We start from the raw sequence: 26,978 nt of genomic DNA, 5'->3' as shown, positions 1-26,978 counted from the left end.
ATCTAGTACAGCTGGATTGTGTGAGGTAATGTTGATGGATGGATGCACCTCAGTGACAGTCGCCCTGGCTGCTGCACGCTGATTGGCTGAGCCAGGCACAGACACCTGTTGATAAACACATGTGCGCCTTTTCCCTACATCGAAATCACTGAGGGTTTCAATGTTTTCACACCGACACGAGGGGCAAACAGCTGCTGAACTCACCCTGGCTGCTCTGGAGGAGTAGGGGTCGTCAAACAGGGCCCAGATCTTCGGCTGCCAAACTTCGCAGCAGCCTCTCGACCTGTCGGGACAGTCCTCGATGCCGAACCGCCTCGGCATCTCCCTGTCGTCGTCGGTGTCCTCCGGTTCCGGCGGCTCGAATATCTCCAGGGCTTCCTCCGCGTCCCGGTGCTGCCGGTAGGTCATCCAGCAGCACGGCTCCACGTCCGTCTCGTCGATCCCCCAGAACGCTAGCTCCTCCTCGAACAGTGGCCCGCAGACGTCCGCCGGGCAGTGCAGCTTGCCAGTCCGGTAGTAGTTGAGCACGTAGGCGAAGATGCCCGGGTGTCTGTCGAAGAAGAACTCGGTGGCGCTCGGGGGCACAGCGGCCGGAGCGTCGGAGCCGGGCTGCGGTTCCGGGTCCGCCAGCCACGCCAGGCGGGTCCCCGGCAGCGTCCTCAAGGTGCTCTTGTAGGTCTCATGTCGAGTGCCGCCCACGTTGATGATAATTTTGTCCGAGTCTTCCCCTCTGGACATCTCCTCCTTCAGACATGATTTCGACGGCGGTTTGTTGCCCGACTTGCGCCCCCGGTAAGACGAGACACACACGGAGCTGATCATTGAGAAGCAGTGACCCTCTGGCTGTTCGCCCTCTCCTCCGTTACTAGCTGTTGTCCACTCGTACAAAAAAAAAGAAAATCAAAAAATCAGCGCAAAGTGGGTCTTCATTTCAGATCCCGGTGCTTGTGATGGCCTGTGAGCCTCATGTATTCACCTGATGATCCAGACGCTCAAAGTGAGACGCGCAATAAAAAACCACCTGTTACCAAACTCAGTCTTGCGCCGCAACAAAACACAGAGCTGTTTATCGTCGAATAAAGCACACAGTGATTTACGCAGATGCCTCCAGATGTTGCACTAATTTCTGGTTCGTGAACGCGAGGATGCTGCCGATAAAAAGGAGGTATATTGGCTAAATTACGCACGCATTACGCAGGTATAGCGCGGGCCTATACAGCATGAAGCGCCGATCCTGGACTAACGTGTCACTTCTCTACAATTTCAAGCGCACAAAAACGCACAACTGTCCCTGACAACTTTTCTCTTTTCCACAGAAGACGCCTGAAGAGGACGCAGACGCGCGTTTAACACCATTCAATGCGTGGAGATATCCCAGTGGCTCGTCCTCCGCGTGCCAGATGTGTTGTTTTTTTCAGCTGGGGATCTGTTGCTCCTCCACATGTAGCCTGTCCTCCCTCAGCGACACAGCCCGGTTGGATGGTGCGTTTCAACGACAGCCTCGACGGTTTAACTCTTTGGCTGCTGGCAGCGGTTGGCGCATTATTGAACCACTCCCTCTAATTAGACCGAGAGGATGGGCTGATAAGGTCTGTGCGTGTGTGTGTGTGTGCGTCTATAATTATGAGGGCCAATTTAGGTGCCATCATTGTGAGGACATTTTCCTTGGTCCTCAAAAATCCAACGGTCTGTTTGAGGGTTAAGACTTGGTTTAAGGGTTAGAATTAGGTGTAGGTTAAGGTAAGGGGTTAGACATCGTGGATGTTTAAAAAAAAGGTGTGTGTATGTGAGGCATTTCGATGTGATGGTTAAGGTTAGGGGCTGGGGGATGCATCATGGGTCTCTCTATAAACAAGTCCCCATAATGTAATCTTATGTAATCATTATATTTTATGGTCAATACACATTTTAAGATTAGGTTAGGGTGGGGGTTAGGTTGTGTGTGTGTGTGTGTGTGTGAGAGAGAGAGAGAGAGAGAGAGAGAGAGAGAGAGGGAGAGAGAGAGAATCTGTTGTTGTTGTTTTTGTAAGCTTTATCATTTTTTCTCCAGACTGTTAATATGTACATTATCAGGTGTGGATCTTCATGGGAACAGGCTGACATATCAACAAAATACAAATTTAATGGATGATATTGAAACCCAGTAACAAAAAGTACAAACAGAGCTGAAAGTCAGTGGGTTGTACTGGTGTTTATGAAGTGTCTGCTGCTGCATGTGAAAGTGTAAGGGGCACACAGTACCTGAACCCGCTGATTGATGGAGTGTTACCATCACACATCCTGAAGAGCTGCACACAAACAATTCACTGATGTCTCACAATACAAACAACTACACAAACAAATCATAGAATTTCTTCTCTCAGATAATTTCCTGGAGGAGCCAAAGATCACTATCAACATTATGTTATGATGCAGCTACAAGTGTGATCTTTATTTACAGTCTATGGATCCATCAGGGAGCCCTGAGTCCCTCCTCCTGTGTCAGAGAACTCATGATGTTGCTGACGTGGTTTGATATTGCCACCTAGCGGATTGTTTAATGAACAACAAGCTCCTTGACAAAAACACTAGTTTTCACTGCAAATACTTTTGACTGTAAATCTGTGTGTGTCTCTTTATACACTTTATGCTTGAGTTTATTGGTCAGCTTGTAGTTCAGAGATGTTTCAGAGGAACCTGTGGAGGCCCAACACAATTGTTGTTGCAGTGGATTAACATGATCAGCCATTCTCTGGGGTCTCCTGTTGCAATGTTATTTTATGAATTAGACAACATGAACTCATTGGATCAAAATCCAAAAGGTTTATTTCAGTGAAAGAAAGACCTCAGGATACAGAGTCATATAACTGAGTCACAGGCTGAACTATCAGACCATTAGCTGTAACATTGCATCAGGAAACATGAATTTGGATGGACCACCATCAAAGCTTTAGGGTTAGAGAGGCTAAAATCCTGTTGAAGAAGTTTCTTTCCTTTGGCTTAACCCTCCTTTTTACTTTTCTTTTGATCCCACCCTCTCTTTTTATCAGCACATGAAAGAAATGACCAAGTCTGCCTTTTTTGACTCACAGTGTGCAACATGACACCAATTCTGTCTTTCAGGGCCATGGCTGAGGCTGAGACCCCCATTCTCTGTTTTCTGTGATCCAGATTTGAATACTACACTTTGTTTGCAGGCCTCATGCTAGTAGTGCAGTTCAAGAATTCAAATTCAAGGTTTAATTCCATCCTGTGGTCTCTGCTCTCAGAAAATAGGACCATTACTTCCCTGACTGCAGGGCCTTTGTTTTCAATTCCAGGAGCAAATTTTGTAAAACTGTTTTTGAAAATACGTCTCAAATACTTTGATGTTTTCATAAAACTTTATTTAAAATACAATGTGAGTGGACACAAGGAAAAGTGAACAAAGCAGAAATAAATTATAATGAGTAAAGGTGGATGCAGACGAGGAAAGAAAACTCAATTTAATGTTCAAACATCATAGCCATGTGAAATATTGACATGACTTTCATGTTATTAGTCCACCTCCTCAATAGTGGGACCCTGAACGTTGCCTCCTGCATGGCCGCTGCTGCCTCCTGGTGGTGGTGCCGCTCCCTGGTACAGCTTTGTCACAATCGGATTGCACACCTTCTCTAGTTCCTTCTGCTGGTGCTCATACTCGTCCTTCTCTGCCAGCTGGTTGTTCTCCAGCCAGGAGATTGTCTGGTTGCACTTGTCAATGACAATTTTTTTGTCCTCCTCCTGAATCTTTCCTTTCATACTGTCATCCTCAACGCTGCTCTTCATGTGGTAAACGTAACTCTCCAGTGAGTTCCTTGCTGTAATCGTGTCCCTCTTCAGCTCGTCATCAGCCTTGTACTTCTCAGCATCCTGTACCATCTGCTCAATCTCCTGTTTGCTGAGGCGGCCCTTGTCATTTGTGATGGTGATTTTGTTTTCTTTGCCGGTGCTTTTGTCGACAGCAGACACGTTCAGAATTCCGTTGGCATCAATGTCGAAAGTTACCTCCACCTGTGGTACGCCTCGGGGAGCAGGAGGGATGCCAGCGAGCTCAAACTTGCCCAGGAGGTTGTTGTCCTTGGTCATGGCTCTCTCGCCCTCATACACCTGAATTAGCACACCAGGCTGGTTATCTGAGTAGGTGGAGAAGATCTGGGTTTGCTTGGTGGGGATAGTTGTGTTGCGTTTGATTAGCGGCGTCATGACTCCACCAGCAGTCTCAATACCCAGAGACAGGGGAGCCACGTCCAGCAGCAGCAGATCTTGAACGTTCTCCGAAGTGTCACCCATGAGGATAGCAGCCTGGACTGCTGCACCATAAGCCACAGCTTCATCTGGGTTGATACTCTTGTTCAGTTCTCTGCCATTGAAGAAATCTTGCAAGAACTTCTGGATTTTGGGAATTCTTGTGGAGCCACCAACCAGGACGATTTCATGGATCTTGGACTTATCCATCTTGGAATCTTGTAGGGCTTTCTCCACTGGCTCCAGTGTTCCCCTGAAGAGATCTGAGTTGAGCTCCTCAAAACGTGCCCTTGTGATGGAGGTGTAGAAGTCGATGCCCTCAAACAGAGAGTCGATTTCAATGCTGGCCTGGGTGCTTGAGGACAGGGTCCTCTTCGCTCTCTCACAAGCTGTGCGCAGTCTCCTAACTGCTCTCTTATTTTGGCTGATGTCTTTCTTGTACTTTCTTTTAAATTCCTCGAGGAAGTGACTGACCATCCGATTGTCAAAGTCCTCCCCACCAAGGTGTGTGTCTCCTGCAGTGGCTTTTACCTCAAAGATGCCGTCCTCAATGGTCAGGATGGACACGTCAAAGGTGCCTCCACCGAGATCAAAGATGAGCACATTGCGCTCTCCTCTTTTACCTTTATCTAAGCCGTAGGCAATCGCTGCTGCTGTGGGTTCGTTGATGATCCTCAGAATATTCAGACCAGAGATCACTCCAGCATCCTTAGTGGCTTGCCTCTGAGAATCATTGAAATAAGCTGGCACTGTGATGACTGCATTTGAAACCTTTTGTCCCAGGTAGGCCTCAGCTATCTCCTTCATTTTAACCAGGACCATTGATGAGATTTCTTCAGGGTAGAAGGCCTTGGTTTCGCCTTTATACTCCACCTGAACTTTGGGCTTTCCGTTATCACTGATCACCTTGAAAGGCCAAAGTTTCATGTCGGACTGGACGATGGAGTCATTAAACTTTCTTCCTATTAGTCGCTTGGCGTCAAATATTGTATTGGTGGGGTTCATGGCAACCTGGTTCTTGGCAGCATCTCCAATGAGCCTCTCTGTGTCGGTAAAGGCCACATAGCTGGGAGTTGTCCTGTTGCCCTGGTCGTTGGCAATGATCTCCACTTTGCCATGTTGGAAAACCCCAACACAAGAATAGGTGGTTCCCAAATCAATGCCAATGGATATTCCCTTCGCTGAAGACATCCTGTTTGTTCCTTTAAAGATCAACAAAAATTGGGGAGAAATTATAGTTTCAGTTTTTTATGCTACTCACAAAAGCACCAACCAATATAACCAATAATTTAAAAATGCTTGATCACTGATGTCAATTAGTACTAATTAAATGTTTGTGGTGCCATTATTTGTGTCCATCTATTTATCAGAGGTATAGAACTATGTTAAAGGTGCATAAGGAAACACTCAAAAACTATTACTGACGCCATTAATAATTTTCTGTAATCAAAAAAACTAATTTTCAAATTTAAATGTTCTGCTCTAATAGACTGAAATTCACCTCATGTTACGATTAATGAAGTTAAAATGGCTGAATTGATGCGTTTGTACTTTAAGTGTCAGCATCATGAATAGATTGTAACATTAGTCTGCACCAATGTCACCATTTAAACCTTTACAATCTTAATCTAAATGTAATGATCAGTTGCTACTTACTTTCAGAGATAATGTGTAGCTCCGAGATGTTGAAGGATCTCAGCAGACTCTTGTTTCAGCTTCTTGTTTTGTGCCTCTCCTCTGAAACTCATGCCTGCTCTGACTCCAGCCACTGTTTATATTGTTACAGCCGGGTTTCCAGAACACTCCAAGCTCCTCCCCAAGCTCCTCCCAAGCTCCTCCCCAAGTTCCTCCCCGAGCTCAGTGACGTAGTGCAGCTGGCTGGTGCGAGAGAGACGGTGAATATTCCAGAATGGGACAGAAGTTTGACGCTCAGCCAGCGGGACTGACTGTCTTAGGAACACAGTGTGGAGACTGTATCAGTAAGTAGCAGTGAGGCTCTTTCAAGTGTGGATGTTTCAGTTTTTCATCCAATAATGAATTCACCTCTTTCTCATTTTTCTCAGAATGAACAGTTTCACACATGTAACTGTTAAAAGGACTTGCTTTATTGCTGATTGAATGCATTCTTTTACATACATAGTAGACACTTGTGCATTTTGATCACATGAAATATTTGTTTAGACGACCCCACTGGATCAAATTAAGACAGTGACAGTAATGTGGCAAACAGAAAGATAATAGTTCTTACAGTAGTTACACTTAACAGCAGAAGCAGTGGAGGGAAGACATTAAATGTAGCACTGGTGGGTTAATGTTAGCAAGGAATGTTTATTTAATTAGATTTAATTTGCTGTGAATGATTTAAAAAGGCACATTCATAGCATGGACTGAAAGGTATGATCCAGTCAAAACACTCTTCAGCGAGACACAACTCTGCTGGGATTTAAGTGAGCAAATAAAAGCTTGGTATGAAATGAGGGAAGTTATAGAAATGTTTTACTGGCCACCATCTCCTCAACTTCCTCTGTAATATATTCTGTTATTAGCACAACAAAGTCTCTGGGTGTTTCTAGATCAGTCAACACCATTAGTCACGACACATTTTAAGATTAGGTTGTGCGTGTGTGTGTGTCTGTGTGTGTGCGTGAGAGAGAGAGAAAGAGAGTGAGGGAGAGAGAAGGAGAGAGAGCAATAAATCTGTTATTTTTGTTTTTGTAAACTTTATCATTTTTTTCTCCAGACTGTAAATATGTACATTATCAGGTGTGGATCTTCATGGGAACAGGCTGACATATCAACAAAATACAAATTTAATGGATGATATTGAAACCCAGTAACAAAAAGAACAAACAGAACTGAAAGTCAGTGGGTTGTACTGGTGTTTATGAAGTGTCTGCTGCTGCATGTGAAAGTGTAAGGGGCACACAGTACCTGAACCCGCTGACCCATGGAGTGTTACCATCACACATCCTGAAGAGCTGCACACAAACAATTTACTGATGTCTCACAATACAAACAACTACACAAACAAATCATAGAATTTCTTCTCTCAGATAATTTCCAGGAGGAGCCAAAGATCACTATCAACATTATGTTATGATGCAGCTACAAGTGTGATCTTTATTTACAGTCTATGGATCCATCAGGGAGCCCTGAGTCCCTCCTCCTGTGTCAGAGAACTCATGATGTTGCTGACGTGGTTTGATATTGCCACCTAGCGGATTGTTTAGCGAACAACAAGCTCCTTGACAAGAAAACAAGTTTTCACTGCAAATACTTTTGACTGTAAATCTGTGTGTGTGTCTGTTTATACATTTTATGCTTGTGTTTATTGGTCAGCTTGTAGTTCAGGGATGTTTCAGAGGAACGTGTGGAGGCCCAACACAATTGTTGTTGCAGTGGATTAACATGATCAGCCATTCTCTGGGGTCTCCTGTTGCAATTTGATTTTATGAATTAGACAACATGAACTCATTGGATCAAAATCCAAAAGGTTTATTTCAGTGAAAGAAAGACCTCAGGATACAGAGTCATATAACTGAGTCACAGGCTGAACTATCAGACCATTAGCTGTAACATTGCATCAGGAAACATGGATTTGGATGGACCACCATCAAAGCTTTAGGGTTAGAGAGGCTAAAATCCTGTTGAAGAAGTTTCTTTCCTTTGGCCTTTCCCTCCTTTTTACTTTTCTTTTGATCCCACTCTCTCTTTTTATCAGCACATGAAAGAAATGACCAAGTCTGCCTTTTTTGACTCACAGTGTGCAACATGACACCAATTCTGTCTTTCAGGGCCATGGCTGAGGCTGAGACCCCCATTCTCTGTTTTCTGTGATCCAGATTTGAATACTACACTTTGTTTTCAGGCCTCATGCTTGTAGTGCAGTTCAAGAATTCAAATTCAAGGTTTAATTCCATCCTGTGGTCTCTGCTCTCAGAAAATAGGACCATTACTTCCCTGACTGCAGGGCCTTTGTTTTCAATTCCAGGAGCAAATTTTGTAAAACTGTTTTTGAAAATACGTCTCAAATACTTTGATGTTTTCATAAAACTTTATTTAAAATACAATGTGAGTGGACACAAGGAAAAGTGAACAAAGCAGAAATAAATTATAATGAGTAAAAGTGGATGCAGACGAGGAAAGAAAACTCAATTTAATGTTCAAACATCATAGCCATGTGAAATATTGACATGACTTTCATGTTATTAGTCCACCTCCTCAATAGTGGGACCCTGAGCGTTGCCTCCTGCATGGCCGCTGCTGCCTCCTGGTGGTGGTGCCGCTCCCTGGTACAGCTTTGTCACAATCGGATTGCACACCTTCTCTAGTTCCTTCTGCTGGTGCTCATACTCGTCCTTCTCTGCCAGCTGGTTGTTCTCCAGCCAGGAGATTGTCTGGTTGCACTTGTCAATGACAATTTTTTTGTCCTCCTCCTGAATCTTTCCTTTCATACTGTCATCCTCAACGCTGCTCTTCATGTGGTAAACGTAACTCTCCAGTGAGTTCCTTGCTGAAATCGTGTCCCTCTTCAGCTCGTCATCAGCCTTGTACTTCTCAGCATCCTGTACCATCTGCTCAATCTCCTGTTTGCTGAGGCGGCCCTTGTCATTTGTGATGGTGATTTTGTTTTCTTTGCCGGTGCTTTTGTCGACAGCAGACACGTTCAGAATTCCGTTGGCATCAATGTCGAAAGTTACCTCCACCTGCGGTACGCCTCGGGGAGCAGGAGGGATGCCAGCGAGCTCAAACTTGCCCAGGAGGTTGTTGTCCTTGGTCATGGCTCTCTCGCCCTCATACACCTGAATTAGCACACCAGGCTGGTTATCTGAGTAGGTGGTGAAGATCTGGGTTTGCTTGGTGGGGATAGTTGTGTTGCGTTTGATCAGAGGTGTCATGACTCCACCAGCAGTCTCAATACCCAGAGACAGGGGAGCCACGTCCAGCAGCAGCAGATCTTGGACGTTCTCCGAAGTGTCACCCATGAGGATAGCAGCCTGGACTGCTGCACCATAAGCCACAGCTTCATCTGGGTTGATACTCTTGTTCAGTTCTCTGCCATTAAAGAAATCTTGCAAGAACTTCTGGATTTTGGGAATTCTTGTGGAGCCACCAACCAGGACGATTTCATGGATCTTGGACTTATCCATCTTGGAATCTTGTAGGGCTTTCTCCACTGGCTCCAGTGTTCCCCTGAAGAGATCTGAGTTGAGCTCCTCAAAGCGTGCCCTTGTGATGGAGGTGTAGAAGTCGATGCCCTCAAACAGAGAGTCGATTTCAATGCTGGCCTGGGTGCTTGAGGACAGGGTCCTCTTCGCTCTCTCACAAGCTGTGCGCAGTCTCCTAACTGCTCTCTTATTTTGGCTGATGTCTTTCTTGTACTTTCTTTTAAATTCCTCGAGGAAGTGACTGACCATCCGATTGTCAAAGTCCTCCCCACCAAGGTGTGTGTCTCCTGCAGTGGCTTTTACCTCAAAGATGCCGTCCTCAATGGTCAGGATGGACACGTCAAAGGTGCCTCCACCGAGATCAAAGATGAGCACGTTGCGCTCTCCTCTTTTACCTTTATCTAAGCCGTAGGCAATCGCTGCTGCTGTGGGTTCGTTGATGATCCTCAGAATATTCAGACCAGAGATCACTCCAGCATCCTTAGTGGCTTGCCTCTGAGAATCATTGAAATAAGCTGGCACTGTGATGACTGCATTTGAAACCTTTTGTCCCAGGTAGGCCTCAGCTATCTCCTTCATTTTAACCAGGACCATTGACGAGATTTCTTCAGGGTAGAAGGCCTTGGTTTCGCCTTTATACTCCACCTGAACTTTGGGCTTTCCGTTATCACTGATCACCTTGAAAGGCCAAAGTTTCATGTCGGACTGGACGATGGAGTCATTAAACTTTCTTCCTATTAGTCGCTTGGCGTCAAATATTGTATTGGTGGGGTTCATGGCAACCTGGTTCTTGGCAGCATCTCCAATGAGCCTCTCTGTGTCGGTAAAGGCCACATAGCTGGGAGTTGTCCTGTTGCCCTGGTCGTTGGCAATGATCTCCACTTTGCCATGTTGGAAAACCCCAACACAAGAATAGGTGGTTCCCAAATCAATGCCAATGGATATTCCCTTCGCTGAAGACATCCTGTTTGTTCCTTTAAAGATCAACAAAAATTGGGGAGAAATTATAGTTTCAGTTTTTTATGCTACTCACAAAAGCACCAACCAATATAGCCAATAATTTAAAAATGCTTGATCACTGATGTCAATTAGTACTAATTAAATGTTTGTGGTGCCATTATTTGTGTCCATCTATTTATCAGAGGTATAGAACTATGTTAAAGGTGCATAAGGAAACACTCAAAAACTATTACTGACGCCATTAATAATTTTCTGTAATCAAAAAAACTAATTTTCAAATTTAAATGTTCTGCTCTAATAGACTGAAATTCACCTCATGTTACGATTAATGAAGTTAAAATGGCTGAATTGATGCGTTTGTACTTTAAGTGTCAGCATCATGAATAGATTGTAACATTAGTCTGCACCAATGTCACCATTTAAACCTTTACAATCTTAATCTAAATGTAATGATCAGTTGCTACTTACTTTCAGAGATAATGTGTAGCTCCGAGATGTTGAAGGATCTCAGCAGACTCTTGTTTCAGCTTCTTGTTTTGTGCCTCTCCTCTGAAACTCATGCCTGCTCTGACTCCAGCCACTGTTTATATTGTTACAGCCGGGTTTCCAGAACACTCCAAGCTCCTCCCCAAGCTCCTCCCAAGCTCCTCCCCAAGTTCCTCCCCGAGCTCAGTGACGTAGTGCAGCTGGCTGGTGCGAGAGAGACGGTGAATATTCCAGAATGGGACAGAAGTTTGACGCTCAGCCAGCGGGACTGACTGTCTTAGGAACACAGTGTGGAGACTGTATCAGTAAGTAGCAGTGAGGCTCTTTCAAGTGTGGATGTTTCAGTTTTTCATCCAATAATGAATTCACCTCTTTCTCATTTTTCTCAGAATGAACAGTTTCACACATGTAACTGTTAAAAGGACTTGCTTTATTGCTGATTGAATGCATTCTTTTACATACATAGTAGACACTTGTGCATTTTGATCACATGAAATATTTGTTTAGACGACCCCACTGGATCAAATTAAGACAGTGACAGTAATGTGGCAAACAGAAAGATAATAGTTCTTACAGTAGAGTTACACTTAACAGCAGAAGCAGTGGAGGGAAGACATTAAATGTAGCACTGGTGGGTTAATGTTAGCAAGGAATGTTTATTTAATTAGATTTAATTTGCTGTGAATGATTTAAAAAGGCACATTCATAGCATGGACTGAAAGGTATGATCCAGTCAAAACACTCTTCAGCGAGACACAACTCTGCTGGGATTTAAGTGAGCAAATAAAAGCTTGGTATGAAATGAGGGAAGTTATAGAAATGTTTTACTGGCCACCATCTCCTCAACTTCCTCTGTAATATACTCTGTTATTAGCACAAGACAGTCTCTGGGTGTTTCTAGATCAGTCTAAGAAGAGCAGTGAATGTCATGAGTCACAGCTTTAAACTTAGAATAAACATCACTGGATTGTGTTGATTACATAACACGTTATACTGTAATTCATCACTGTGCTTTCCTGTCTGGATGTTACCTTTTAGAGCATGTATGCAGATACCATCCAATGAGATCATTTAAAACACATAGAACAAAACATTCCTTAAAGAATGTAAATTATAATACAGAGTTTGTTATGGCTCAGCCTAAACTCTGGCCCCTTAAATGTACTAATAAAATCTTAATGCCATTGACAGACAAACAAAAATATCATGTTCCATTCTTACGGCCATGATTTGGCACTGTGCGTAAATAGGATCACCGAACAAATCAACAACTCTGTGATCTAGTGACATAAGCATTAGCAACTAAGTACATACACATGAAAGCATGCAAGCAGGCTTTGTTTTTCACACACGTGACAAGTCATGTAAAATGTTAGTTGGTTATATATTATGTTTCCTACATATGTTACTCTTATTTTTCATATTCAACGCTATGTCTGGAGTGCTATTAATAAGTTACATTCAGCATAAGTAAAATAATTCCTCCGTTTTGTAGCAATTTAGAAAATAAAATAGATATCTCTGTTTATCCCAGGGCAACTGTGTTTTGAGGATCGTACCATCGGACACTTTCATTAATACCTGTGAATGAAACATAGTGTTACTGTATATATGTGACTGTAATATGCAAACACATAGTAATAGTAGATGATAAAAGACGTAAAGCAGCGTGAGACCTACCTGTAATAATTTGGTTTGAAGGGACCATTCTTGTTGAGGCCCATGTACTTGGCCTGCTCGTCAGACAGCTCTGTTAGGTGGGCGTCAAAGTTTGGTAGGTGCAAACTTGCCACATACTCATCTGGAGGAGGGTGACAGATTGTGGGATGTATTTTCAAATAGAAATGTGCTTTGCTGGATCATGTAATTCTAAGGTCAAGTCACAGGGTGGCAGCATAAGTAAAATGCAGTAGTACAAACCTGCCTTCGTTTATAACCTAAAAGTGCACATTTTAACAAAATTACATCTTTCATTACTCATGGACTGAAGTTTAAGAGAAGTTTTTGTGTCAGTAGAGTCAGCCTTTACCCATTTTCTTTGGCAGGAGATACACATCCTGTTTGTAACGTCCCTCAGGAGCGTTGAATAACTCAATCAGGGCCAGAGCCTACAGACAACAGACGTAAAGGATGACAGGAAAAAACAAGTTACTACAGAACGGCAGGGTGATGAGGTGAGAAGCAAAACTGATGTGTCAATGAGGGGAGAGAAACAAAACTGCTAACCTGAGTTGTAGCAGTGATGGACAACACAAACGTAGGCACAGTGGAGCAGCTCAGATTTAAAAGGCGACCCTGAAAAAAGATTTTGTATATGAACTGCACGGCACAAAAACAGTTCGCAACGAGTAAATTGTGATCATTAATATTCTAACACTGCAATATTTTAAAATAGTAAAAGGCTTCTTAGGCTGGGGTTAATGCAATGTGCAGTTTAATAGGTGGTGTTAAAACCCATTATATGTAATAAATCTAATTTTAAGATTTGGAGGGATGTAGGGCTGTCGAGGGACATTACCTCTGCCAGAAGGACAACCCTCTTTCCATCCGGCCAGATGATGTGATCGACCTGAGAGCGAACCCTCTCCCAGGTCAGCTCAGGACTGCGCAGACTCGCCTAAAGACATAAAAGACATTCATTCATACAGTCACAAGACCAATTAAAAAAATGTAGGTAAAAGTATAATGTGGGATGAGTGACTTATTTATTAACATATCAATATAGAAAGCAATGAGAGAGATGGAAGATATGACAAAGAGGAATCCAAACATCTAGATCGCCCCCCTGGTGGCTGGTTGCAGTATAGGTCATAAACCCATCGCTTCCATGTTCGCAGATGGGACATGGGCCAAATAAATAAACTTTTGGAAAACTTCCAATACATTTTTCCACCTAATTTCTGTTTTTAATTGATTGAAATTAATCATCCAATCTCTGCTCTTGAATATAAAAGAATTAAATAGGCATGTTTGGTTAAAGAGAGGCAATTTAGATGGATTTATAAACTTGGCATTTACAGCCAGAGAAAATCAATGAGGTATTGGACATGAAGAATCCACTCTATCATATTTAATATTGATTTTTAGAACAGTTGGTTAGGTAACTTCCAGGGGTTTCATCAGCTCTGTGATGTTCTACTTCCACTAGACTTTTATTGAAGCCGATAGTCTGGACCCCACTACGTGTGCATGGCTGGAAATTTAACTAGAAATTTTCCAGGTAAACATACTGCATATCCGAAACACTAGTACACACAGTTACATAGACTCATTACCACATCGATCTCAGTATTGGAGTGTCCCATGTTGCAGACAATGCAGCCGTTCTTCATTCGGTCCAGCTGTTCTCTGGTGACGACATTCTTGTTGCCTTTATTTTAAGAAAAAAACAGCAGATGAATGAAGTAGGAGAGAGTCGTGTTATCAGAGACTAAAAAATTAAATAAAAAAATGAATTCTGTTATAACAAGGAGTTTACAAAATCATGGAAATTAGGATTGTGATTCCTTTCACTGGACTAACACACAAAGCCCAAAAGCATTGTGGCAATTAGATCGAAAAAAGTCTGGTTGTTACCCTGAGACCTCCAATTAGGTTATTTAAATGAGCTAGAAACACTGTGATTATCAAAGCAGAAGTAATAGATGTCACTGCATGGTGCAGCGTACCAGTGCAAGTTATCACCACGTCCATCTGCCGAATCACTTCGCTCAGCTTAACCACTCTGAAACCGTCCATGCTGTGTGGATACATATACAGATATATTTTAGTCCAAGCAGCACAAACACAATGACAGGAGCTTGAAACAACTGATTGCTAAATATTGTTCTTTTGGCATCAGAGCTAATGTGATGCACAACATAGACACACAAGTACAACTAAGGGCGTTACGCTCGATGATGGAGCGGTGCTGTCTGGTAATGGTTAGTGACTCACCAAGCCTGCAGGGCACAGATGGGGTCAATCTCAGTGATGCACACAATAGCTCCAAGAGCTTTAAGAGCAGTGCAGCAGCCTTTCCCCACCTACAGACCAACACAATACAAGTGTGTTATGACAATATTTGTAAACATAAACATATAATGTGTAAAAAGTTCTGCTGCAGTAAAAATCCAGTCATTTCACATTTTGTTTTATAAATAAAAGAGTGATTCACCTCCCCATAACCACACACCACGACTTGTTTGCCTCCAAACATGATATCCGTGGTTCTCTTCAAGCTGGCAGATACAAGAGAAATAAAACACTTAAATCCATCTTCATACTTCAAATACAATAAGTCTTTAGATAAAACAAAAGCAACAGTGGTGTGATCCTAAACAATGAAAAGTTCTCTTGATGATTTATCCTCCTCACCCATCCAGGATAGATTCACGGCAGCAGTAAAGGTTGTCGAATTTCTGCTTGGTGACTGAGTCATTCACATTCATGGCAGGGACACACAGCTTGCCAGCCTTGGACAACTGGTACAATCTAAGAGGACACATGAGAAAACATGTTCAGGCAGATACGGACGCACACACACGCAACATATGTGCAACATATCCAAACACAAACTGAGCAGCAGTCCTGAATGAACTTGCTCTTTCCAGCCGACATAATTGATTCCACTGAGAGAGAGCTGTGGTCCAGCTCTGTCATGTTTCTCAAATAGGCTCCAGCCAAATCAGGCCAGTGACCTTTTTCAATCTCTAGAGTCACTGTGTATTAATATGAATATGATTTAAACAGCGGTCTGTGATACTGTTTGTGCTGACACAGTACATGTCATTCATTAGAAACTGCCTCTGTTGGGAGCTTAGTAGCTTTCAGCTCAACTCCATCTAGAGGAGAAATTATAAACTCCTCAGAAGGATTTTAAAAGCAGCTTAACTCTCAATAAAATACAGTGCTACAAACATGGGGTTTCATAGGGTGAATGTTTATTTTCAAGCTTTTATTAGCTATAAAGATGTTAGTCTGGGACTCAGAAATTAAAAGTCAAGTGCAAAAGTCTAAAAGCTGCTAATTATATTTTATATGGGGAGTGGAACAATTTAAAAAAATTCACAAGAATTGGGTCCAGATATTCTCCAGAGGCAGCAGGAGATTCTCCGCTCAGGCATTCACAACAGCAGGCAGAGGTGAGAAGAAACATTTTAATTCTTTGGTGGAGCCTTAATATTTTTATTTACAGCACATCAACACCAGCTAAGGCTCTTATCAACACAAACTCTCTCTTTTTGTCGGTATCCTCGTGTATTCTGCGTGGTGCTTTTTTATCTGGCCATGTTTGTTTTCTTGTTTTTCTCATTTTTGCATCTGTCACAATCATTAACCATCAAGCATCATTAACTCCCCCAATCGCTCGTGGTGAATCCTGCAGAGGATTTCCTGCTGTGTTCTCACACCGGCTCCTCCGGACTTTATACCAAGGGAGCAAGGCAGAGAAAGTCTGCAGAAACTCCAGAGGCTCTCACTGGGACGTTAGCATTCACAGACACACACCTCCTCAGGAGAAACTGCTTATTTTTCCAGCTTTTTTAATTACTTGGGTAAATCTGGGTGTTGAAGGCAAAATCTATGAGCAAGATTTTATTATCCGACAGAACAAAATGATCATAAAATGAATTCAGGGGTCTGATTATTGATCAGATCCAATAAACCAAGACATGCTGCTACAGTCTTTATTATTTATCATCACATTATTGGCTGTATTAAGCCAACAGTCATTGCTTTGGCAACCATCCACACTATACAAATAGTGTTCCTGAGTACCAATAAAGAAAGCAGCAAATGAAATGTTATCAGACAGAAGATGTTTGCCAAAAATACAGAAGGGACACTGATTAACCTAGAGACATTATTCCCCATCTCACCTGTGCACCCCAGTGACACTCTCCTCCACAATGCCCCGGACTTTCTTAAAGACACTGGGATACTTCTTGTACACCCAGTGGGTTAAATCTCCGCCATCATCCAGGATCTAAGGGAAACAAATCAGCTTCAGTTAACAAGAGGAAAGATGACCTTCACAGTAAAACATCTGTGACACCATAGCAGAGCCCGGGGATAGAAGAGATAAAGGAGGACAGAGTAAGACTGGCATATCATGGGATTGTCAGACTGATACCATATTAGCCTGCCAGCCCTCTGTGTTGACACAGCGATCGATGCACCACCAGAAGTCATCCTCTGACTCACCCTTCCATGCAAACACAGGTACTCCTACGAGAAACAAAACACACACATCTAATGGCTACGACGGACATCAGAGATGAGGACTGGAAACTGCACATGCAACAGATCCATTAGAACAGCATCACAAGGTGAAAACACGTGCAGATTAAAAGGTTTCAAGTTTTATTTGGGTTCATACAAATTCACAGTCACAAAAAGTGTTTAAAACAAAACTACACAGCAACACTTTTTATTGCATTACAGACGTCCATACTGGACTATAATTAGCTTATTTCTAGAAAGCGAGAAGCATCATGTTATTAACATTTAAGACAGATAACATCCACTATCGAGTTGGCGAAAAAAATATTTTTAATTATCAGAAATAGATTCTTTATCTTATGCGAATCCACAAACCATGAAACAAATGACTGAGTCTTGATAGTTGTAATGTGCTGTTTTTGGTTTATTGTTACAAGCGGTTTAGAAACTGACTTTCTGACAAAAACCAGCAAAGTTATGAGGGAAAGAAATCACATGTAAATCCTGACTTTACAGAGAAGAGGATCTTACCTGTTTCAGCAAGAGCAGCAGCCACCTCATTCTGAGTGGAGTAGATGTTACAGGCAGTCCAGCGACACTGGGCCCCGAGGGCGACCAGGGTTTCAATCAGGACCTGAGAGGGAACCACAGGATATACAGTTACAGGGAAAGGTTGCAGTGATAAAGAGGAGAAGGGCGTGACAAGCGATCTGCAGTGAACAGTATGAGTGGACGTACTGCTGTCTGAGCAGTGATATGGGTGCAGCCTACTATCTTCGCCCCAGCCAGTGGCTTCTCCCCCTGGGCTCTCTTCCTCAAGGAGATCAGGGCAGACATGTCTGGGTAGGAATAGATTTAGAGAGTTGAAGAAGCTTGACAGGACAAAAAGGTCAGCATTTGATTTTTTGGAGAGAGAAGAACGATGGATCATTCTTAATACAAAAATAAGCTCTTATGCTAGGTGGATGTGCAGTGGTTTGACTGTAAAATTGAAAATGATTGAAGCAATAGCTGTTGCAGTTCAAGCTTTAAGTCTGAAGAACTCTTGACAAGCACTCGCACCTACTTCTCACTCACCTGTGCAATGTAAACAGCCAGAGATGTATCAGAAGAAGAAAATAAGTAATGTCTCATTCCAGAGTAATTAGGAACATATGGTTGGATACTTTGTTGAAATCAGGACTAGTGGATCTTTATCAAACTGTGTCTGAGACAGATGCCATGTGATATGTATCTGGGAACATAGTCACTGTACTGGAAGGTCAAAGCTCACTTTGTTTTGATGGTTGATACAGTAAGTACATGAATGCCTCTCTATGATTCCAGAGGAGACTTAACTCAAACCCATTGTGATCAAAGTGGCTGAATCATCAATGGTCCCATGATTATGTTATCCAATATTTTCTATTCAAATATGGAAAATCATTTTTTGGAGATATACCTTGTTCTGCGATCTCTATTTCTCGGCGGCCAAATTCAGCCTGCTTGATGTTCTTCACACAGAAGTCGCTGCTGCCGTGGGTGTTGACCTGGGCTTTGTCTCGGGGGGAGGTTTCATCATCTGAGCTGTCAGTGTAGGATGCAGCTGAGAAATTGAGAACACAAAAGGTCACTATGCTGGAATTCATACAAAAGAGCCAATTATGAAATTTATACTTCAAATCCATTGTATGAAGATTGGAGCTTGTTTGTGAGTGCGTTTTTTCTGTATGCATGTCTGTTATGTTTATTGAAAACGCGTGTGTATACATGTGCTGCATTTATGGACAGCACATACGTCAATCATCATGCAGAAAATTCATTAAGTTGACAAATCAAGTGGTGGAGTGAAACATTCAGGTGTCCATTACCTGAGCTGTAGCTGTCTGTGGAGGACTGCGAGATGGACCGGGAGAGAGAGCGGCGGCCGGCCTTGGTGGGGTACTTACTGAATTCCTGTTTGTCCTCTGTGTTTGCGAACTGGATCTGGCGGGAAAAAAAAAACAGGACAAAATGTTGCAGAATGTGAGACGCATGAGAAAAGATCTGCACACAAATTAGGGCTTTTTTTCTCTCTCTATTCACTCCCTCTGAACTCTGAAAACGTACCTCCTGCAGGTGGCCCCTTACTAACTATGGTAGATTGTTGTTTTCATGATGCAGTTTAAATCTAATATAAAAAAACCTAATAGCTAGAGCGATTCTTCTTCCAACAGAAAGGCAACCCTTCTATTCTCCACCTTATCATGTTGCGCACTCAAGATGACATTGTTATGTTCTGTTACATGCGGTGAAGAATGTGTTATGCGCAGTGGTGCCAGAAACTTGCAGAGGAGAGGAAAAAAATTGGCTGATCTCAAACATTTTCAAAGTTCCAAAATATTGTGTACATGTTTCCATATTTAGAGATCTTTTGGATCAATAAGTTTTATGTGTTTATTTAGCAAGATTTATGTCTAAACCCATTTTGATGGGTTGTCCACAAGAAGTATAATTTCAAAGGTAAATTACCTGAGCATGTTACAGTACATCACAGGTGACTAAGGGAAAAAAGAGTGGTAGCCTATTTTTAGATTGTCCATGCAGCTCTGTGATTTGTGCTTTGTTCAAAACCACAGGCATCTGTTGTTGTTGTGTATCGTGTCTATCTAACCCTTCAAAGGTCCCAAGATCAAACACCTGGAAACACATATCTGCACACAGCTACCTTGGATATTTTCTGGATGAGCCTTTATCCCAAAAAATAAAGTTCAGTTTTAACTGTCCAATGACTGATGTTACAACATACATTGATCTGGCTCATTTCAATCAGATTCCAAAAAAGAAGCCAGCGTCCAGTATGACTTTGGCTCTTTTTAGGTCTTGGAAAGGCTAAAATCAGATTTAAAACCTGACAATTACGCTGCCTTAATTCAACACCCTGAAATTGTCATAATCTGGCTGCAGACAGCAGCAGTAAAAAGCAGTCAGCTGTCAACATTAGAAACAGTAGGAAGACCTAACCTTTAGGTTCTTTAGTAAACTGGGTCAGTTAGGTCAGTGAGGAGCCACTTGGTAAAAGTCCAGCAGAGCCGTCTATCTACACTGATCCTGACAATAATAACCTCTGCCAAGGACGTTATGTTTGCATCTGCATCTGTTTGTTTTCTTTGTCTGTTTTACATAACAGAAAATACTTGACGGATTACCACATACTTGATGGATTGATGTGGTATGGGTCAGGAAAAACCCCATTATATTTTGGTGCAGATCCAGATCAGGAGGTGGATCCTGGTGTTTTTCCCCACTTTCTTTGATATTGTGAGATAGGGCTTGTATGTAATTATTGATGAAAACATTCAGACATATTTAGGGAGTTGGTATCATTGAGTGTGTGACATTATGTGCACATACAAATAAGAATTCAACTGATCTGTACATCTCTCTGGCTGATGCTGGTAACAGTAGACTATTGTCTGTGGGGTTTTATAGAATAAATGCTAATACCAAAGATACCTTGATGAGGGGAGAAGATGAGAAATCTACCTGTCTGCCTCCCAAGAAAACCAAACATCTTTTATGAGAAACATATAATTTAGATTTATCAGACAACTTCATTTTTTCTTTTATATCTCTTGTATAAGAACTGGACATAATTTCCACATGTGCTTGCTCTGGGGTTGACATCCTTTTGTCAATGTCTTCATTCATTGTGACATTGCCACTGGATTTTCCTTGTTCTCTTATTTTAGATGTCCATAGGATGTGTTTGGAGTAATAACTCATGTGCAGGGCAGCTGAGTTGACACAACAAATCTGAGGGACACACAAATGCCAGACTAACAACAATGAAAGCGAAGTGCACTGTACATACAGATATCAGCCTAAATCCCTATGGTAATTTTTTAAAAAACTCTAAATTCAAAGATGTTATTGGTACTGTCACACACACACACACGCTAAATGGATAGTTGTCTAGGTGTAAGCTCACATGGGTGAAACAGGCCTTTGTGCATAGCCCAAGTATTCCCCACACAAACGTTAGCAGAGGCTGAAACAGGAGTACTTCTACCTCTTGACAATATTCATAGTTACAGCTTTGACTTCCATTCATTTAAAAGCACAGAAACTCTTGGTAACTTTATTCACCAGTGTTTCTACCACATTCTCTCTTTCCATGGGCACCTGGGTTTCAACAATCTACTGTGTCAGTAAAAAGAAACTCAAGAAGCTTGTGAGACAGTGTGAACTGACAAGATCTCTGCATGTCTCTGTTTTCACAATTTGCAGTGTGCTCCATCTCATGCACTTGCAAAATAGTACTTTTATGTTGGCTTTGCATCAGTTTGGATTCCTGAGGATTCAGCAGAAGTTTTGTTCAACCCTTTGAATTCCTGCATCTTTCACCTGAATTCAAAGACATGGAAACCCAGAAAAGCCTCTTGAGGTAAACAAAAGATTAATCTAGTTATTTATGAATTGTTCAGTGTAATATAAGATCCTGCTGGTCTTACACAGCAAACTCTCACAATCAGAAGAGCTGTGTGAAAACCTCGACCATGTGAGGAGAGTGTACTTCCACCTGATTTCAGCTGAACGTTTTTTCATACAAGTCAAAGAGAAACACTGCTTCACATGACTGCAAGAAAGAAGACAGAAAACTTGCAACATGCCTAAAGTAACTCCAACATATCTGTGTGTGGGATATGCAGCTAAGCTATCTCTAAGAATAAGTGTGCTGGATAAGTTCCCGGTGATGCATTAGTGGCAACTCACCCTTTCTCTCCCGTGCCCATGTTTGTGTGCCATGGCTGCCTGCTCTCTCCAGTTTTCCAGCCTACTTCTCTGTGCCTGTGTCCTCTGTGTGTGATGGTACTAGGTGTCCCTGATGCTATTATCCCAGAACACTCCCAGGCAGAGCCGGGGGGAGGTTCCCACCTATTATTGTGATTTCTAATGGCCGACCTGGAGATAGATAGAGAGCGAATGAGAGAGAGAGAGAGAGAGAGCTTCCTTCGTTCTCTCTCTCTCTTTCACTCTCTGATTCTGCCCTTGACAACCAGCTGCTAAAGTCTGGATGTATTTTATGGTCGATTTATTTAAACGCTGTGAGAACACCTTCCACAAAAACCTGATCCACAAGCCAGAAATAAGTCCAGAAAAAAAATCACATACACACACAATTTGCTCCAGCTACTCCTTTCAGGCTTCCTGATTTGGATTACTAACAGAAAAGGGAGTGACAGGAGGAATTAAACCGTGTGTCCATTAGCCTTCTGCTGCATCAATAAGCGGCCCATCCAGTCCCATCTTGCAGCTAAAAATACCCTTTCTCTCTTAGATAGCAGGCCAGGTCACAGACTTAAGCCGGGGTGTGGCGGTCAGCCGGCAGTGTAAAGGGCTAAAGTGGGTCTGGCATAAGGCAACACTAACACCTTACCCAGACACCACAAGTGCTCAACAGCGCCACCCAACTGAAAACCCATACAGTCTAATCCAATTACTACAGTAGATCCTTGTATATCGACTGCTCACAGCAATCAAAGACTTCCCCCAAGGAGGTTATGCTTTGACCCCCCTCCATTTGTTTGTTGGTTGTTCTGCATGTTTGTTTGTTTGTAAACAAGATTATGCAAAAAAAAAAGTCTAAAGAGATTACGATAAAACTTGGTAGAAGGAAGAGCTGAGTGAAGAACCCAAGAAATTTAGGTGCGCATCCAGATCAGGGGGCGGATCCAGGCGTTTTTTATCACTTTTGATAACATTGCATTTTTTAGCTGGGAATAATTCATGGTTTTTATGAGAACAGATCTGCCATCTTTAGGGAATTACTTTTAGTGAAGGAATTTGGTGCTATTGGGCCTTGGTGGATGTATGTGCTCTAATTAGGGAGATTTTATATTAAAATAATTTTCTAAAATATAAGTGAGTAAAGTAAAGTAATGCTTCAAGAAGTGAATTTGTCAAATGGGTCTAGCTCTAGAATGATTTTACTTCTGTTGGTCTGCAAAGGCACCTACACAGGTCAACATGAGCATGACAGCTTAAAGTGTTGTGAAAGAAAACACACCTTCAGAACTATTGCGTGTGTCCTTTAGCAGAAACTATCATTTCTACTCAGTTTCACACAGGACAGTCTTCAGAGAATATCAAAATCAAGGCAACGCAAAACCACACTTCATTAACAAAGACACAGCTATGTGTCTCTGGTATATTACAAATATCACTGAGAGGGTGAATATGAAGAAAGAAGAAGCACACAGTCATTTAAATACAGCCATGCTTTTTAAAATAACACAGACACAGCTGAAGAATGAGGAAACTAGTCAGTATGGATGTGTTATATTTCTCAGTCTATAGTGACTTTACACCCAAAGTTTATATGGGTCGCTCTTTGGGGCAAACACAGAGCTTCACTTGTGTGGACTATAGCAGACTTGGAGTTTTAATAAACATAAAGAAACTAGTGTTAGTGTTGTTTCTAAACAGAGCTAGCTGAATCTAAAGCCCCACAGAGAATATGTTATGTACATATTGTAAATCTTGGTTTTGTGTTTTGTATACATTTTCATTCACCTTTCAATTTTGTCTAGAAATCTTGGTGAATACTAGTGCAGTCTATGTGAGACTTTACAATTCAGCCCATTCATTCTCAGTGTCTCCAGGTCCAGTCCAACCTTAAGGAGTCACCAAAGTCACACAATTCCAAAGACTTTAAGTTTGACGTTTAAGAGGCTTTAAGTTTGACATTTGAATCCCTCTCACGGTCTGAGGCTTAGGAAAAGAAATATTTCATTCTCAGTTACAGAACTGTGTGTTTCCACACCTTGATTTAAAATGGCCCAGTGAGAAAAAAAAAAGACCTTCATGCAATTCCACCATAATGTTGTCCGAGACAAAGATTAACAGAAAGTCTAAACATGTTTGAAATTCTATGTTAAATAAAAAATGATGATGCATGAACAGATTCACGATGAGAGTGTCATTCCCAGGGGGCGTGTTGTGTAACTGCTGGAAGGATTCAAAGAGTGAGGAGGCGTAACAGTGGCGTTCTTTGACTCACCCACCCACACGTTCAATGTTCATTTTCAGTTTGTAGCACTGATTGCTTTTGCTCATCGCACCTTTCAGCTGATTATGTGACAATCCATTAATTTGACAGACGTCCAACTCTTCATTTTCATGCATGCTCATTTCTGGATATTTTAATTAGGTTTTCCCCAATCATGTGAAAGTATTTGTTTGACTTGTTAATCTTCATGCAAACAGGTGGCTCAGTTTGACACTGAGCTCTCACATTTATTCATAACATAGCTCTTTGTTTTCATAAGCACAGTGCACAGTCCTACCATCCAATATGTTTTCAATCAGGCTCCCTGAGGCGGCTCACAGTCCACACATTATTGCCTTGGCAGACAGGGGGTCAGAGCTTATGTTCTGAGTCTGTGAGCCCTGCTGCTGGGAAAATAGATATTTTTTATTATCCTCAATATTTTGTACAGCTCTAGTAGACATACTTTTGTAAAAAAAAAGAAAAAAGGGCTGCAATAAATTCACTAATTCCACAACATAGACATATGTTCAAATAAATACTACTGACTAGTTATTTCAGTGGTACCAAATATTAACGTTTGCAAGTTTTCATGATGTTCATTCAAATATGTGTTGATTTTTAAGACTGTATTTATTTGTGTGTTAGCGTATCAAACAGGGGCCATACAGATAAACAGTGCATTTAGGATGAGCAACTCAACAAATGTGAAGCTAACTAAGCCTCCATAGTTTTAATTATTTATCACCAAATATACTCAGTGGTAGTTTGCTCAAATTGTACACAACATCAAAGATACATTGTACAATCAATTACACATCAAATACTGATAGTTTAAATGTACACGTTTTTATTTTCAAACATTTGCTCACAATATAAAAACAATATTTAATGTTGTAAAGTTAATATCAAACCAATATATCACTGCACACTATATACAACACTTAAAGTTATGACTAAATGCAGTGAGGGACGAAATCCCAAAATTCTGTCTGCCAGCAGAAGATGGTTAATTTTCATGGATGTTTTAACGACACCGCAGGCAGAAAATCTCTCGGTGCCTCGAGGCAAGGAGAGCTGTCCTCCTGCTCTTTTCAATGCAGATCCCACAACTTAGCTAGCAGCATTAACTATAGAACAATCCCTGCACACACAAGTTCTTGATCTACACACACTGCATTCTCACTCACAGGGATGGGGGGATGGCTGAGAGGGATTATTAAGGTTATTAAGGGGGGGTGGTTTTAGGTCATTTTGGTATAAAGGGGATAAACGCAACCACCCCTCATCTCCCTACAATTCACCAACTGACTATCTGTATTATTCAGAGTGCACCTGTAAGAAGCACAAATGCCAAACGATAAAGGTCACCTTGAGGGATGGAAAAATGGCCCATAACTGTAATCCTAAATTTGATGATAGCACGGCCTTGAAAAGTCCCACACATTTTGGCAAAAGCTATTTCACCATGAGCTTAACGGAACTGGTGTAATCAGTTGAAGGATCACTGAACCCGAGCACCGAAGGTCAGAGACGTTTTGAGCCTGTGCCCGGGCATGTTAGTTCTGAGAGACAAAAAAAGATGCCTTCACCGAGCTGTCTGTTCTGTGTTAATGCCCCGCGAGTTGCCAGCTGTTACACGCGGTGGTGGATCTGTCATGATATGAGCAGCCCATCTCCAGGGAGTCTTTATGTTCCATGATTGTTCTGTGCTGTCGTGTAACAGCCAAGAAATGTGAGGCCTTTTCTCCTATAGGTGCACCTCGAGCTGCCAAAACATTTTTTATCATGCTGTTCATATCACTAACCCCACACACACACACACACACACACACACCTGGACAGATTCAAGAGTGATATCAGGAGCACAAGGAAGATTTAAGTAGACATGATTAATTATACCTTTGAGGACTCATTGACTGCAGTTCACACTGGACTGAAATCCTTCAGAAGGCCCCTCATTAAAAACCTCATACCTTCTGAGCCGACCCGCTGCCTGAGTATTTCTACACTTTGCAGATCCCGAGGTTTAAGAGCTCAACTTGGCGTTTGGTTGTGACTTGCCTCTAGGATGTTATAGAGTGGGATATAAATAAACAGGGGGCTCAGTGTGGAGGCAACAATAATCCAGCTTCTGGAAAATTATATGTTTCTTCCTCAGAAATAAAATATATGATTTGCCAAATACCAATGTGTTTGTGGGCCTCACTTCTCAGGGTGTTTATCTGAATCCCACTCCTGTTTGGGATGATGGAGCGATCCCTCAGTGGACGTGCTGTGTGACACTGCAGCATCACATCCAACAACGCAGCAGCCAAGCACCGCTGACAACCTGCTCAGGTTTAGTTTTCACATCAAAACACGATTCCTCGTGAACAAACAACAGCTTCACTGCGGTACAATGCGTGCCGTGCGTGGATTTATGATCCTCATCACATGTGCGTGCCCCTTCTCACGCACACACACACACAGCATCACGTCTCTTACCTTCTTCACTGATTTCAGAGTGGGCACTGCGGTGAACGCGGCTGACGGCATCTCCCCGACGTTCATGTTCACATCGCTGCTGTTCTTGCTCACTGTCAACGCGGAGTATTTCTCCGCCACGTTCTCGGTCTCCTTGACATATTTGGTGGCTTGTTTCACCTCCGCCTTGCTGTCCACCACCGACTCGGTCATCGCATCCAGGTGCGGCCGTTTACCGGACCTAAGCTATTTGTACGAGATAAACCGCGGAGCTCGGGACCAACGTTCGCCTTTCACCGTCGTCGTCGTTACAGTGACGCTGGGGCACTTCCGCTCGCAGCACAAAGTAAAAGATGGAGCCGCTCCGTGTCGTCGTTACTTCGTCAAAGCGCGGGCGCACACCGCCGGTCTCGGTCCTCCGGCTCTTCTGTCATCCGCAC

At 42.3% G+C, this 26,978-nt stretch overlaps 4 protein-coding genes and 1 long non-coding RNA gene across 7 annotated transcripts in view; 1 reads left to right on the top strand and 4 right to left on the bottom strand.

Annotated features, from left to right (window-relative positions):
• Positions 1 to 1,484, bottom strand: part of kcnc4 (potassium voltage-gated channel, Shaw-related subfamily, member 4) — a 19,258-nt gene extending 17,774 nt beyond the window's left edge. Inside the window, exon 1 of the mRNA XM_020089178.2 lies at positions 205 to 1,484. Coding sequence (XP_019944737.2) covers positions 205 to 822 — 618 coding nt within the window. The 5' untranslated portion in view covers positions 823 to 1,484. The remainder of the gene's footprint in view (positions 1 to 204) is intronic.
• LOC138410548 (uncharacterized) lies at positions 1,317 to 13,545 on the top strand. The gene is made up of 3 exons (XR_011243254.1): positions 1,317 to 1,589; positions 6,035 to 6,227; positions 10,975 to 13,545. It is a non-coding gene; the product is annotated as an uncharacterized lncRNA (long non-coding RNA).
• Positions 3,344 to 6,045, bottom strand: LOC138410547 (heat shock 70 kDa protein-like). The gene is made up of 2 exons (XM_069527138.1): positions 5,905 to 6,045; positions 3,344 to 5,450 (listed from the first exon to the last, which is right to left on the bottom strand). Exon 2 carries the CDS (start codon positions 5,437 to 5,439, stop codon positions 3,517 to 3,519), a length of 1,923 nt encoding a protein of 640 aa, XP_069383239.1. The 5' UTR covers positions 5,440 to 5,450; positions 5,905 to 6,045; the 3' UTR covers positions 3,344 to 3,516.
• hspa1b (heat shock protein family A (Hsp70) member 1B) lies at positions 8,284 to 10,981 on the bottom strand. Its single transcript, XM_020089177.2, has 2 exons — positions 10,845 to 10,981; positions 8,284 to 10,390 (listed from the first exon to the last, which is right to left on the bottom strand). Exon 2 carries the CDS (start codon positions 10,377 to 10,379, stop codon positions 8,457 to 8,459), a length of 1,923 nt encoding a protein of 640 aa, XP_019944736.2. The 5' UTR covers positions 10,380 to 10,390; positions 10,845 to 10,981; the 3' UTR covers positions 8,284 to 8,456.
• ahcyl1 (adenosylhomocysteinase-like 1) lies at positions 11,272 to 26,978 on the bottom strand. 3 transcript variants are annotated; one of them, XM_020089472.2, is made up of 17 exons: positions 26,560 to 26,978; positions 18,914 to 19,028; positions 18,505 to 18,648; positions 17,802 to 17,902; positions 17,595 to 17,697; positions 16,975 to 17,069; positions 16,721 to 16,827; positions 15,219 to 15,335; positions 15,019 to 15,082; positions 14,799 to 14,887; positions 14,531 to 14,601; positions 14,138 to 14,232; positions 13,381 to 13,479; positions 13,089 to 13,157; positions 12,892 to 12,970; positions 12,543 to 12,663; positions 11,272 to 12,443 (listed from the first exon to the last, which is right to left on the bottom strand). In XM_020089472.2, the coding sequence occupies exons 1-17, from the start codon at positions 26,749 to 26,751 to the stop codon at positions 12,437 to 12,439; spliced, it is 1,668 nt and encodes a 555-aa protein (XP_019945031.1). In that variant the 5' UTR covers positions 26,752 to 26,978; the 3' UTR covers positions 11,272 to 12,436. The 3 variants fall into 3 exon arrangements, with proteins under 3 accessions (XP_019945031.1, XP_019945033.1, XP_019945032.1); XM_020089474.2 differs by lacking the exon at positions 26,560 to 26,978 and adding an exon at positions 21,798 to 21,953; XM_020089473.2 differs by lacking the exon at positions 11,272 to 12,443 and having other exon boundaries at positions 12,539 to 12,663.

The sequence above is a fragment of the Paralichthys olivaceus genome, chromosome 6 (assembly GCF_024713975.1).
Source record: "Paralichthys olivaceus isolate ysfri-2021 chromosome 6, ASM2471397v2, whole genome shotgun sequence".
Classification (NCBI taxonomy): Eukaryota; Metazoa; Chordata; class Actinopteri; order Pleuronectiformes; family Paralichthyidae; genus Paralichthys; species Paralichthys olivaceus.
This window is presented reverse-complemented; position numbering and strand designations above follow the sequence as displayed.

Excerpts from the sequence above, each read along its gene's own strand:
- LOC138410547 (XM_069527138.1), bottom strand. The coding sequence starts at position 5,439 with ATGTCTTCAGCGAAGGGAATATCCATTGGCATTGATTTGGGAACCACC.
- hspa1b (XM_020089177.2), bottom strand. The coding sequence starts at position 10,379 with ATGTCTTCAGCGAAGGGAATATCCATTGGCATTGATTTGGGAACCACC.
- ahcyl1 (XM_020089472.2), bottom strand. The coding sequence starts at position 26,751 with ATGACCGAGTCGGTGGTGGACAGCAAGGCGGAGGTGAAACAAGCCACC. Across the intron at positions 19,029-26,559 it reads CTCTGAAATCAGTGAAGAAG|ATCCAGTTCGCAAACACAGA; the intron begins GTAAGAGACGTG and ends TTTTCCCGCCAG. Across the intron at positions 14,602-14,798 it reads ATCTGTGCCCTGCAGGCTTG|CATGGACGGTTTCAGAGTGG; the intron begins GTGAGTCACTAA and ends GTATCCACACAG.